The sequence below is a fragment of the Aulonocara sp. 'chitande type north' Nkhata Bay genome, linkage group LG6, assembly GCF_057382095.1.
Source record: "Aulonocara sp. 'chitande type north' Nkhata Bay isolate Kocher_YH1m ecotype deep benthic linkage group LG6, A_spYH_male_GT1.1, whole genome shotgun sequence".
NCBI lineage: Eukaryota > Metazoa > Chordata > Actinopteri > Cichliformes > Cichlidae > Aulonocara > Aulonocara sp. 'chitande type north' Nkhata Bay.
The window spans coordinates 18007958-18022237 of NC_141349.1; the positions used below are offsets into that span (position 1 = coordinate 18007958).

Here is a 14280-nt window from a genome sequence, read left to right on the forward strand (position 1 = left end):
ACCAAGATGCAGTTTCCCCCCAAAATATTTTTAGCTTCTTTTTGAAATGAGGGGGGAAAAAAACATGCCATGTAATTGTAGCATCAATACATCTATGATTTCCTGAAGACATTTTTAATTTCAGTTCAGCTTTAAAGTAACATGTTTTTGTGGGAGCTGCCAGAAGCTCTGTTCACTTCCCATCGGACGAGACGGGAAGAACTGACGCATCTATGATGGTGACTCACCGGTACATGCTGATGCAGGTGTTGTATGTTGTGCCAGGTGGTTGAATTGTTCTTTGGCAAACCTTGTTGAAGAGTTGTCGTGCTTTGTCTGGGGTTTGCAGGAGAAATTGAAATCCCATCATTCTTACCTCACTACTCTTGTTTTCTCCTCTCATATTCCAGACAGCCCCGTAGCTTGTGAACTCTGTAATCCCTCAGATTGCTGTACTGACTGCTCACTCTTTGTCCACAGAAAGAATCAGCTCTTGGAGTCAGATTTGGAGGGGTAGAAGACCAGTTGTGGCCTAAACTAAGAGACACAGAGAGAACTGTAAGTAAATGCTGCTTTTTTATTTTTGTTTTTTATTTTTTTTGTTTGTTTGTTTTTTTTTGGGGGGGGGGGACAAGAAGTGTGTGTGTGTGTGTGTGTGTGTGTGTGTGTGTGTGTTCTAGTAAATCTGAATCTTGATATGCAATTATTTTTTTGTATCAACATATAGAAACACACATTACTGCAGATGTGTAACAAAGGAGAAACAAAACAAATTACTGTTACAGAAATATATGTAATGCTGAATTATGGCGTGTGCCGCGTGTTACAGCATTGACAAACTGAACAACATAAACAAGCACATTATGAAATCTGCTGTGCCTATGGTCGCCTCTCTGCTTATGTATAGACCATTTTGCAGTTTCTTATTTTCAGAAATGCTGCAAATCACATCCACAAACATTATAAATGGGCTCAAGTTTATGCTGTTTGTTGTTGTCGGCAGCTGATGGGATGTAAGCTTGAGCCCAGTTGTTTCCTAGCAACAGATTTCCCATGAAAGTGTCTGTTATCAAGTGAGTTCATTCCTACTTCACGGTGTTATCAAATACCATAAATAAGTTCTCAGCCTATAGGAAACACAATTTAATGATTTGAAAATATGAAGGATAAATTATTGACTACAAGCTTGGATAATGTTGAGATTTAGAGATGGCTCTCTTTTTGAATCTATAAGAGACTTTATGGATATGATGTGAATACTGTCACATCTCTACCTTAAGTGCTCAAAATTTAAATTCAATTATAAAATGTATGTGTTATATTTAAACATATATTTGAGGTAGTGAAAATGTCCAAGTTACAGTTGGTCAGAGCTCAAGTTAACAAGTCAAATTGCTCAGTCTGTCTGCTTATAAGTTCTGAACCAATATTAACGCTACCATTTGTTACCAAAATACACAGTAATCAGTTTTTACCCTTCAGCTGTAAAAGGCTGATGGGAAGGGACGTCAAACAAGTCTGTGAATGGAATAACTCCTAAGCATAGGAGTAGTTTCAATTTGATACCATTGTTGTATCTACTAAAATCTTGGATGAGTTTGAAGCTGGGACAGAGGTCAGGTTTTTTCTAAATCTTGTAAATGCAAAAACTTGAGAACAAGGCGATGAAGGACTTTGAAATTGATACCATAGGGGTAGCTACTAGGCTAGGAAACTGAGCAGTATCACTGGCTTCCACCAGTATTTTTCTTTGGTACCTTAGGCAGTGTATGTGCTGAGGCAGCAATATAGGCGGGTAACATTTGTTCTGTTCTATTCTTACATATTGAAGAAAGAAACCCACAAGCACAGGAAAAACTACATATGGAAGATTGTGATTAGCGCAGGTGCAGCAGCGATTAGCATTACTGAGGACTTTGTGTTCGAAGGGGGCTGGAGGTGATCACCGAGGGAATGATAATTGATAGGCAAAGGGAACTATGCAAATTCTGATATTTGCATATTCTCCCCCTATAGCATAGATGGTGGTGGTGTTAATCAAAGGGCACTTTGCAACTTCCCTATTGACAGTGCATGTTTGAAAGGCCACAAACACAAGAACCAGCTATGTGAACAGTTGCACGGAGCTTAAATGGCTAATCCACCACTTATTGTGCATTGACTTTTGTTGACAATAAAACAAAACCTTTTTCCATGCATAACTAATCTTAGAGAAATCAAATTGTTTCTTGTGTTTGAAAGGGGAAAATAAATCTGCCGTTATATTGCATTTGCTATCCATCCATCCCTTTTCTTCCGCTTATCTGAGGCCGGGTCGTGGGGGCAGCAGCCTAAGCAGAGAAGCCCAGACCTCCATCTCCTCCAGCTTGTCCGGGGGAACACCAAGGTGTTCCCAGGCCAGCCGAGAGATTTAATTTCTCCAGCGTGTCCTGGGTCTGCCTCAGGGCCGCTTCCCAGTGGGGATATGCCTGGAACACCTCACCTAGGAGGTGCCCAGGTGGCATCCTTATCAAATGCCTGAATCCCCTCAACTGGCTCCTTTCAATGTGGAGGAGCAGCAGCTCTACACTGAGCCCTTCCCGGGTAGCTGAACTTCTCACCCTCTCTCTAAGGGAGAGGCCAGCTACCCTTTGGAGGAAGTTCATTTTCGCCGCTTCTATCCGCAATCTCGTTCTTTTGGTCACTACCCACAGCTCGTGAAATTGAGAGCTTCGCTTTTACACTCTGCTCTCTTCACCACGATGGACCGGTACAGCGTCCGCATCACTGCAGCCGCTGCACTAATCCCTCTGTTGATCTCCTGCTACATTCTCCCATCACTCTAGAACAAGACCCCTGGACACAAGGGCCCTCCGCGAATTGTTACCTTATCATGGTGGAGGGGTTTGTGTGTCTCAGGGATCCTAGGGGCTATGTTGTCCGTGGGCTTTTGCCCCCTGGTAGGGTCTCCCATGACAAATTGGTCCTGGGTGAGGGACCAGACAAAAAGCCATTCAGAAGACTCCCGTGAGTGCACGATCAAGGGAACAGTTCCCCCTGCCTGGGATGGGGTTACCGGGGCACCGCCCTGGAGCCCGGCCCGTGGAGGGTCCCCGAGGCCAAGCATCTGGTGGTCAGCGTTTTCTGGTTTTTAAATGATCAAGTATTATAACTTAAACTTTCATTAGGGCTGGGCCATATTATACCGTTCACGGTAATACCGGTATAATGTTAGGCAACAATAGGAAAATGAAATATCGCGATAGAATGGGAGTAAAACGCGCATGCGCAGTGCCTTTGTTTTCATACGCACATGGCCGATTGTTGAGTGAAACAGATGAACCAGAATTGGTTTGTAAAAATGGTGCAACTTCCGTGATGTGGAACTGGTTTGGTGTTTGTCCGTCAGATACACGACAAAGCACATTTTTTTGCAGAACATGCAAGCGGCCGTCGTTATAGTCGTATTTGTCGGACTAAGATGCCCTTAAATCTGGGAGTAATCTGGGTCCTAAACTCCGTAACCTTCAGGTCAGACGAACACTGCAGCATCACTAAGAGTTAAAAACTGTCTAAATTCTTTCATCTTTAATAAAACGATCAGCATTGCTGCTTTACCAGGTGTAACTATGAAGTTTAACTTCCAGGCATCCATGAAAACAAAATGTATTACATTTAACGGAGTTAGAAGCTAGCAGGAAGCTAGCGGAAGTTAGCTCGCTAGTTTCGCTAGTTACCTAAGCATGATATAGCATGTTCTGACTGAGAGATTTCTGAAAAAAATCAAATGTACAGCTCTGCTATCACTTCCAACATAAATGAAGACAGGAAACTAAACAGCAGTGACGTTACTAATATAGGGTTACTGAAGTTGGGCTAGCTGGTATATAATGATGTGCTACGTGATCGCTAGCGACACAGCTATGTTAGCATAACATAAACAGTGAAGCTGGAGGACGAACACTAACACTTTTCTACTTATAAAAGTTAACGTTAAGGTTCCTCATGGTTAGAGACAAATGCAATCGCATGGCAGGATGCTGTAAAAGGACCAATCTTCAGTCAGGAGAACAACTGAGATAATCCGTCCACAATACGAGGTTAGTCATTAATATACTGCAACAACATGGGAATAGAGCCGCTGCCAGAGAATTCAACATTAATGAATCAATGGTACAGAAGTGGAGGAAGCAAGAAGAATGAGTTTAATAAAGTTTGATTTATCTGACTGCTTTGTTTCGCTTAATGTGCCTTATAATCCCGTGCACCTTATGGTCCGAAAAATACGTACTGCACACTGCAGTTTAATGTTGCAAAGCACCTCTTTTTAACTTCAGTGGATATTATACATGGTTATGCTCAGGATATGTCAGCCCATTTCTACTGGAAATGCCTTTTGGTTAAACTTTCAGCAAGGAATTTGCATTTGCACTGTTACATTTTTATGAAGCTTTAATGTACATAAAAACCAGCTTCTTGTTTAAGTGAAAATAAATGGAAGGTTGTCTTTTTAAGTTGTATTTTGTCTCGCATCAATTATATCGTCAGTTATATCGTTATCGCAAATTTTCAAATATATATCGTGATAAATGTTTTTGGCCATATCGCCCTGCTCTAACTTTCATATAAAAAATCTTTAAATTCAGAGTAACTTGATGTTTGCTCGGCACGTCAAACCTTTCTGGCTATCGGAAACTTTCCCAATCAAAAGAAACAGCATTGGCAAACTTGTCAGATGATCAGAAAAATGTATTTTTTGTGAGACCTCCTTTTTTGAGTCATAGTAAACAATACTTATGCAAGTATGCAAATATTGATCATTTTTTACCTTGATCTCCATTCAAGTGTGACCTTTTTTACTTAATAAAAAAAAAAAAGTGTTTAGCACATTGCTCCCAGTTAATGTGAATGTGTTTTCTGCGTTGAGCTGTACGGGTGACTCTTCCATAAAGCCAAGAGTGTGGTGCAAGGCATGAATTATTCATCCCATGCACGCGCTGGTGAATTAAAGGTAAAGTGATAGCACATAGCTGAGGCTTGCTTGGCTCACTGCTGCATTTTTAAAGTGTGGATTGGCACTCAAATGTCCAAATGTTAACGTTGTCTTTCCTCCTAAAACTGTTGCTCTGCTCTCATGGACCGGATAAAGGACATTTGATAGGGAGTTTGAATAATTCAGGTTGATGGTCTGGGATTGGATTTTCTTTCAAGTTTAACTTTGTCGTTTGTATTGCTACTTGGTGCTTTTTGTTCCAGACGTGAATGCTTGCTATGGTGACCTTTACAAAAACAATAAAACAAGCATATGCATATTTAATATGTGGTGATTGCCTGAGTGATGGTAACGAGATGGCTTATTGTATAAATATCAGTGCATGGGTGCAATAATGTGACACTCTTCCTCTTTTCATGAATGATGGAATTGTTATCAAGGAGGAACTTGACTCTGAAATGACAAATATTTCTACAGAAGAAAGATGTATCGTTATTTCTGATGGTAGAACAGTCACTGAGCTGTGCATTTGCCTGCTAGGAGTTTTTGCCTTTTATGTTGAGCATATTAAAGAATAGCCTCCCGTCAAAAGCTGACCTTATGCGGCTGAATATCTGTAGGAGGTACACTGCTGTCATTTTCTGAAAAGGTTCTTTAAATTTAAATGCAAAACTGCTTCCTAAGCAGACTGAAGGACTGAGATTTCACTATCCTGTGTGTCTCTCCCTAATCAGTCCCACACCTCTCACCCACTCGTTCTCTGTAAATAATTCAGAACAGCCTTTTGCCTACTTCAGAGAAGAGCATTCTCACAATGATGATGATGAGGGATGGCCAGGGATGGTAAAAATTGCTGCTAATGCACATTTCAGAAATGCAGAAAGTTTAAATGGCTGTGACATTTTAAATCGGGACCCACTGCTGGTAATTGGCTTTGTGCGTATCTGTGGATAGTCACACAGGTCCAATAAAACGAGTGAAAGTGTAGCAGAAAGGATTCAATTGGATCTTTAAATAAATGCTCTCATTTTTCACATTAAAGAAGGGAAGTTATTTAACGGGACTCTCTAATATGTTAAACCCTGTAAAGGCTGAACCATGAGAGTTTTTGAAGCTGAAGTGTTTATTGAACCTTCTGACAGATTAGTTTGAATTTGAATCAGTGTTGCTAAATCCAGCATTTGGGGGCAATTTATCATTGTCCCAAAATGATCATTGGTCTCAAAACGTCGTGAATCAAATATGATAAACTTGGTGTTACAGTAATATAGGTCACTATTTTATGAGGCCAGACTCACTGTTTATTTTCACACCCAATATTTGACTAAAACTAACATTGCCTAAAACACCAAAGTTTAATCTCTCATCTGCAACAAAATCTTGAGATTAAAATAAGAGCTATATGCTACTTTTCTTACGTGATGATGATGATGATGTTTGTTTTCATGAAACCAGTTTAAAAAAAATGGACGCCCTAAAGTTGTCCTGATACATTTGTCCATGCAGTCTGTTGAATTAGACGTATATTGATCCATTTAGCTAACCTCTTGTAACATGACTAACGCCTCATCTTTTCTTGTAATTTGGAGATGATTTTAGTTAGAGGTGATTATCTTGCCAGTTGTTTAAATGAGTTCTGTATGGGGATTATTAGTTTTAAATGATTTATTCATTTCCATCAAGACATGGGAAAACTGTAATAAAAGTATTTATAAAACTTAAGTAACCGATTAAGCTTATACCTCAAACCTGTTTGTTCATGAACAAATCAGCTGCTGGTGTGCTGTTTTGTCTTGTAAAGCTGCGTAGAAACGTGTAACACCAGTAGGTGTTGATGTAAGGGTCTGTTAACTGTTGAAGGGCGTGGTTAACTCTTGATCAGTTATTCATGCTTTTGACTCCTTGTTCAAAACAGGAAGTCCTATGTCCCTGTGTTGGAGACAGGAAGTTGTAACTTTTCTGTGTCTGTTTTCATTGTCCTAGAGTGAATGAATGTTATTAATGGGGTGTGGGTTTGTGTGTTTGCGTTTGCACAGCCTTAAGTAGTGAGAAATGATCCTAAATTAGCCTTTTTATCAGCAGCTGTTGGATATTTTCGGCTTTGCCCACTAGAGTGCAGCCTACTCAGAGGAAAAAGGATTGCCTGCATCCTTAGTCAGATATGCTTGTTGTATGGTATTATCACATTACCTATAGAGACACACACAGATGTGTGGCTGTCTAAACTCAGCATGAGTGTCGGTTCTTCATTGTACAGATTGACTTCAGTGTAATTTTTTTCTCAGCGTGCCAACATTTGGATACTGCAGGATAATTAAGGACATCATTTGCAAGCCCACTTAAATGTTTCACTAATTGCTTTGAAGAGATTAATGGCAGCATGTTAATTATCACATATTTGCCACTTGATTAACCAATGAAATAATTAGTCAACAAATTTGATCTTTTTAAAGGGCGTGTGTGTGTGTGTACACTCCTAGAGATTTAAATCATTCAGACTGGTCACTGAGTATTATGAATAATGTTGCATGAATGCTTGAGTAATGTTCAGTTTTTTGTTATTTTGGAGTCTTTGTTTTGCCCTTTAGGTTTCTTCATTAACGTCTACACCACATTAGAGTGTTTACATTTAACGGTCAGACTGCGCTAGTGTGCTTGACCTCACAGAAGGCAGCATTTTGTAAAAATGTTGAAGCTGAATTGGAGAAAAAAGAATACATTAATTGGCTTTTAAAAGACTTTAGTTTACATACATAATGTCTCTTACGTACGCTCCATGAACAGCTGAGTTTCAACAAAAACATCACATCACTCGTTTTTTTTTTTTTGTTTTTTTTGGACCTGTCTGCATACCCTTGGTTTTATGCAACACTTCTAATTGACTCTTTCAGAGTTTGGAGTTTTAATTCAGACCCGTTACTTTCAGGTAGAGGTCGGTGAGCTACAGCAAGAGTGGGAGCAGCTATCCTTCTCTCTGAGCTCTCACTTTACTTTCAAATGCCAAATTCTCAGCACAGTTGTTGTATTTGACAAATGTGAATTATGAGATGATCAGACCACAGTAATTGTGAACTGTGTTGATGCAATGTGTAGTTACTTTAGCTATCCCCCTGAAACCCTACACCTTAGTCTACACCGTAACCTAACATGCGTCTCCCTAGAAAGGTAGATTTATCACTTTTTTTTTTTTGTTTAAAGACCTACAGCATTCCTGGCTGACCTGGCATTTAAGATTTTCAAATTGATATCATACGTTTATCTACTGGGAAGCTGAGAGGTAGCACTGGTGACTGCAAGCGTTTGTCCCTCTAATTTTTCCACTTCTTTAAACAATAAATGTAATAAGATGTGTCTGATAAATTTAAAAGATGTGTCCAAAAAAGTAGCCGGGAATGCAGAGGAAGTGCTGTGGTGGTGCTGAACAGGCCAGTTGTTGTGTTGACTGGCTTGTAGTTGCATTTCAATGGAAGGGGCACATCAGGTTACAATGTAGATTTCCCACTGAAGCATAGTTCAGGTGCAACTCCTGCTGGTTGCCCAGTTTCTTTGTGGAAAAGAGAGAGGAGCTGTAATGGGTTTGTCAAGTGGGGAAGCGACCTTGTTGCCATGGGTTGGAAGACTGCTGGCTGTAAGCTACTTCAGATTTTCGTAGCTCATGCTTCACACCTCAAAGTGGGGCTGCTCAAATAACGATATATATCGGATGACAATATAAAAACGTCTATCGTTTCATTTTACGCTATAATTTGTTTTGTGGTGTCGCAAAATAAACTGTTTACGGCAATATTTTTTTCATCATTTTGATGGTCACTGTAGTGGCTATATTAGTTAACGTTCTCTCTTTCTCTTATAGTTAATATAACCACACTATGGACAGACAAGTGCCTGTTTTTATGCCACTGCGTGTCTGCTTGTTTATTTTCCACATAAACCTTTCACAATAAAGCTCAAGATCCCGTTGAGACTTCAAAATAAACTGAATCACTTGAAAGAGTATGTAGAGAGTTTACGGATGATAAGCAAAAAAAAAAGAGCCGTCAGGTGCTAAAAAATAAATCTTAGATTCAAACGTTAGAACAAGCTTCACCCGCAGCACGCCGTGTAATCATGTTTCATGCATCGGTTAAAACATTCGACTCCAGGTACTCGACGCCCAGCTGGAAACACTTCATGCAAGTCGAGCTGCCCGAGATTCACAGAATTTACAGAAAATGTTAAATTTTCGTGATTTATATCATTATCGGGACGATAACGACGATACATGTCTTATATCGGGATATTAGCTTTTGGTCATATCGCACAGCCCTACCTCAAAGTATAAAAAACTCATACCACTTCATTGTATGGGACTTTTTAAGAGTGTAGATTGGTTTGGATTGAGATAAATGAATGGAGATTCACCAATGCAGGACGTGATGGAACTCTGTACAGTATAGACTTTGTTTGGTAATTACTATATTCACTTATTCTTAGCATGCATGTCATGGTTATATTTTTCCTATGTTATATGCAAAGCTCCGTGAGCTGCCGACGTGCCAGTTAGATGCTCTATAAAGCTGCAGTGTGTAAGCTTTGTCGTTATTTCTTCGTCTGAGATTCTGGGCTGTGGTGCAGCCACCCTCCTTTTATAGATCAATACTGAGGCAGTGAGCTGACACAGTGAAAAGCAATATTCATAAATAATGAACAGAGCACCCTTTCACCCTGCCCTGTCTGTCACTCCTGGGCAAGAAGAGAACAAAAGTATAAACACATGTATTTAGCTTACATTTTGCCAGACACTGCCTCAGTGTTGGTGACTGCATTACGTGTTGGCACGCTTGCCTGCTTCCTTGTTCCGGGCTGATGGTGTTATACCTTTTGGTACAGATTGTCTCTGATGATTGCAGATAAAGCCTTTTGTGTTTGGAGTGTTTCATTTCTCTCCTGATGGGCCGTTTGTTTTTGGATAGATGGCAACCCGGTGATTGAGGAAAGCTACGCCATTGAATCACAGTGAGCTGTCTTATGTAGTATCATTCCCATCAACAGCCCAGAGATGTGCCAGTGAGCACTGATAACAGCTTTAAGTGCTTCATCATTTCTCTTTGCAGCAACTTTTCATGTTAGGCACAGCTCGTACTTGGTCACAGCTGTACATCAAATGTGATGCACCTCATTGAATAAACAGATGGAACAGTTTTTACATTTTTGCAGTATTCCCACAAAATGAGACGAACAGTCATTTGTAGAGTGGATCTGTACATCGCTAAATTAAGGGCTCTGTGGTGAAGGCTAGTTTGTACTACTTCAAGGTGTGTTGAAATGCAATACAAAATGAAGGACAGAATTGTTCTGCTTACACGGAAAATAAAACTGCTCAGTGCACAAACTGAGAGTTGACATTGGACACGAAGGCGAAGCGTCACCTCCTGCTAAATATTGAAGTAAAGTCTGTTCAGTGCGTAGCTGTGTGCGTTTTATATAACAAACGAGAGTCTGCTGATGCTGCCATACTTGTTTCGATTTCACTAATCAACCACAAGAAGGCAGGTAGGGGAATGAATACAGGAATGGTCCACAGCATGCTTATGGTGATCTAATACATGTGTGACTGCTTTGACCAAGGCACCAAAAATGGCGCAATCTTTTGGTTACAGCTTTGCTGGTTGTTGTGTTAACGATGATGATGATGATGATGATGATGATGATGATGATGATTTGAGAGAAGAAAACCTCCACTTGAAGATATTGACCACACAAGCACATTTACATCGGATTAAAATTGAAATGACACCAAAACTCAACAAAAGCATTAGTAGTCATTGGTTATAACTGAGGTTGGCTGGGGAGATCGAGTGTCATGAATTTGTATTTTCTTCCTGCTGGGTTTTAATATGAAACTCATAAAACCCATTCTCATTTCTTCCAAGAGTGCAGCCTTTGCATATTATTTGTCGTTACTGAATATGAAATGTAATTTTTATGGCTACATATTTTTTCACTTTCTTTCATTACAGTTTCCTGCTAGTGATTGTACCAAATGTTAGGTGTTGGTTATGAGACAGAGCTGAGATCTGCTGGTAAATATGAACAATAGCTGTCTCTTTTTGCTTTTACTAAGCTAAAAACACAGAAGCCCTCCGACAACAAGGGTCACAGCTCTCTCTGTTTTCGGACATGGCTGAGGCCCTTTAATATCTGTTCTGAGTCTGTGCTGGGCATCAGTGCCATCCTCTATGGCACAGGTGTTGAACTCCAGGCCTCTAGGGCCGGTGTCCTGCAGGGTTTAGATGCGTCCTTGATCCAACACAGCTGATTTAACTGACTAAATTACCTCTTCAACATATCTTTAAGTTCTCCAGAAGCCTGGTAATGACCTGATCACTTGACTCAGGTGTGTTGACCCAGGGTGAAATCTAAAACCTGCAGGACACCGGCCCTCGAGGCCTGGAGTTCGACACCCCTGCTCTATGGTGTAGTGTTATGGGGCAGTAGACTGAGAATAGCAAAGAGAAACCTGCTTTACGAACTCACCAGGATCACCTGTAACATTGTAGGTGTAGAACTTGATTCTCTGGTGGTGGTGTTGGAAAGCTTTGAATATCAGGAAGTACTTCATGTGCTGAGTCACATGCCAAGGGCATGGTCTGGTCCATCCCTAACATGTTTGACAACTTAAAAAAATGTTTTTCTGTCTTTCTTTCTTTTTCGCTTTTTTTAAATTTTGAAACTTCCTATCTTATGTAGCAAAGCTGTTTACTCCTGGGATTCATAAAATATTCAGATTCAAAAATCCCCACCAATATATAAACGTTTGAGAGGTCCAGTTCAGTTCCTCTAATTAGCTGATGTGAAGCTTGGACAGCTATGGGCTGCAGTAGCCTGTGTTGACATATGTTGGCACTTAATTAAGCATAACTACTCTTGGTGGTCATTATTAGCATATTCTTGGCTTGACAAATTTCTCCCTCTTTCACTGTCTTTGATGTTGGTGATTTCTAGTTGTATAACACTGTGTGCCATTAATAGAAAGCTATTGTTGGTCCTTCAAAAGGGGCCCAGTCTCATTTTATTGTGCATCTGTCTTTGTCTTGCTGTTCATCCCGCCCCTCCCATTCGTTGTTTTTCCCACTTTCAAGGAGCTCAGGCTTTATGAGCTCTGATAACTATTAGCTTGAGTGCTGAATAATGTGCAGGTTGTCCCTGAGCACAGATTCCACAGGTTGAGCATCTGTGATGAGGTGAGCGGGGAATGTGTGGGTTCAACAAAGCTGGGACATGAGACACAAGGGAATTAAAAAGGATGTATATTGAATATGCTGCAGGTGTTTAAACTAGGTGTGTGCAGGTGGCATGTGCCATGTAAAACTGTGCTCTATTAGTTGCTCCATTACAAGCTTAATAACTAAATTACTGCAGTGGAGCAAAATAACAACAGATTGCAGAGTTCCTCTTTAGTTTTTCTTCATCAGTTAAAGTAACTGTCACACTGAAGATTTTCAGCTCTTTATTTCCTTCATTGTTACAGTGATCATCAGCAGCAAGCTGACCACAGTTACAGTTTATCACCCACCATAATAATCCTGCCTCCACCGTTATTGTCTCCTAAACGCTGGACCCCTCCCCCACCGCATCCTGACTGTATCCTGCTTATCAGTCCTCCTGGTGCTTGCTGAGTGGCTTGGATTTCTTATAATATTCAGTCCACTGCTTCCTCAATTAATGGAGCAACTCGGAGCTCGAATGTCATATGAGGAAAAACATTTTAATCGGCAAGTTGGAGGAGCTCAGTCTGAGTGGCTTACCGCTGGAGGAGGAGGTGGTGGTGGGGTGCACAGTGGTGGCAACAGCCTTGTCGGGGATAGCATCCTCATTGCACAGCAGTCGAAGGCAGTGAAGGGAATGGAAAGAAACGGATGGAAATTGTGAGAGACAGAGGGGAGTAGTGTCAGACACTGCGTCCGGTGTATTATTTGCAGCCAAAATAAGGTGTTCTGTGGATGGAAGTGAGTTTGGCAAAAAAAAAAAAAAAAAAAAAGGGGGAGGGAGACTAGAGCAGGAGGCGTGTTGTTCAGAGATAGAAGTACAGCAGAGGGAGTGGAGTAAGTGGGAAGCAATCACAAGGGAAATGGACCGACAAACTGTACTTCCCAACTCAAGTACCTTCACTGTGGATTAAGGTGAGCCGCAGCATCTGTATTTTTACTAAAACCAGCCTTATCTCTGGCGGGAGTACCTGTGGATTAGTGCCATGTGGAACACAGTACAGCAAAGGCATCAGCTTTGAGGACAACTGAGGGGATTCAGAAAGGACCAGGAAGTGGCTGCGGCTCACAGCTAGTCTCTTTTCTACACACCCCAGAACAGCCAGGCTACTAATGAGCAAGTCGATGTGTGGCTGTGGCTGCAGCATCATCTCCTCTCTGATGAAGAGACTGGGCCGCACAGCTTGCTGCTCAGATCTCCTCTCCTGCAGCCACACTTCAGAACAGCTGCAGCGACTGGCCACTGCCTGCCCACCTCGACCAAAGGTAATAGTGTGCCAGCTTCCATTGACACAGCCACGTCATGTGTCCGGAGACACTGGAATTGTGCTCTTTGTGAGCAATTCAAGAACCATATAGGTCCTGGCAGCATATGAGGGTGGTGAAGCGTAGTGTCCTTGTGTATCTGCTTTGGTTGTCTGAAATGATTTTTCAGGTATAAGAACTGTGCAACCAAGGAAAGCGGCACAGTAATTGATTCTCTAATGGAACCAGGTGATTTAATGGATGTCTTGCTGCCTTGACAACAGTAGACTTGCTAGCAGGGTGCACAGTCACTTAAATGGATGCCTTCAGTCTGCATGTGGTTTACAGTGATTGCTGCTACCCCCCTCCCTGTTGGAGAAAAAGCTTTTTCTAATGGAACAAATAAAAGCCAAACAAGACTGTGCACACGTCTGAGTGCCCTTTCACATTCGGCTGTGTGTGACGAGTGTTTGACTTTACTTTAATGCAGGTTTCTGTCGCATGGCTGTAGCTTCTAGGGTTCCCTCTGCTTCCCTGCTTGTTGTGCACACGATTGTTTTAGTAGTAAGCTGGCACTGAATGGGAATTTTAGCCCCTTCCAGAGTCTTCCTGGCAGTTGGCCATTCTCACAAGCAGAGGAGATTGATTCTCTTGGTTTCCAAGAAGATTTATGCTCTCATGAGTAATGATTTAAGAAAAAAAATCCACAAAGGAAAATGTTGTGGTATTATTGAGCTGTTGCATGGCAACAATTCAAATGAAAGAGAGGTAATGAGTGACGATTTTAGAGTACGTGCAGTGCTTATAGACAAAGCCTTAATATCCCTTATGTTGAAC

General features: G+C 41.1%; 1 protein-coding gene across 7 annotated transcripts in view; it reads left to right on the forward strand.

Annotated features, from left to right (window-relative positions):
* The window catches only part of fbxw7 (F-box and WD repeat domain containing 7), a 134086-nt gene that overhangs the window by 27451 nt on the left and 92355 nt on the right, over window positions 1-14280 (forward strand). For 6 of the 7 annotated variants that reach the window (XM_086295363.1, XM_086295361.1, XM_086295364.1 and 3 more), the window contains one exon: window positions 460-537. Coding sequence is in view for 1 of the 7 variants with exons in the window: in XM_086295369.1 (XP_086151495.1) it covers window positions 13312-13464 (153 nt within the window). In the remaining 6 variants the exon portion in view is untranslated. Of the gene's footprint in view, window positions 1-459; window positions 538-12796; window positions 13465-14280 lie in introns of those variants that run through there. The other variant, XM_086295369.1, reaches the window with a different exon arrangement.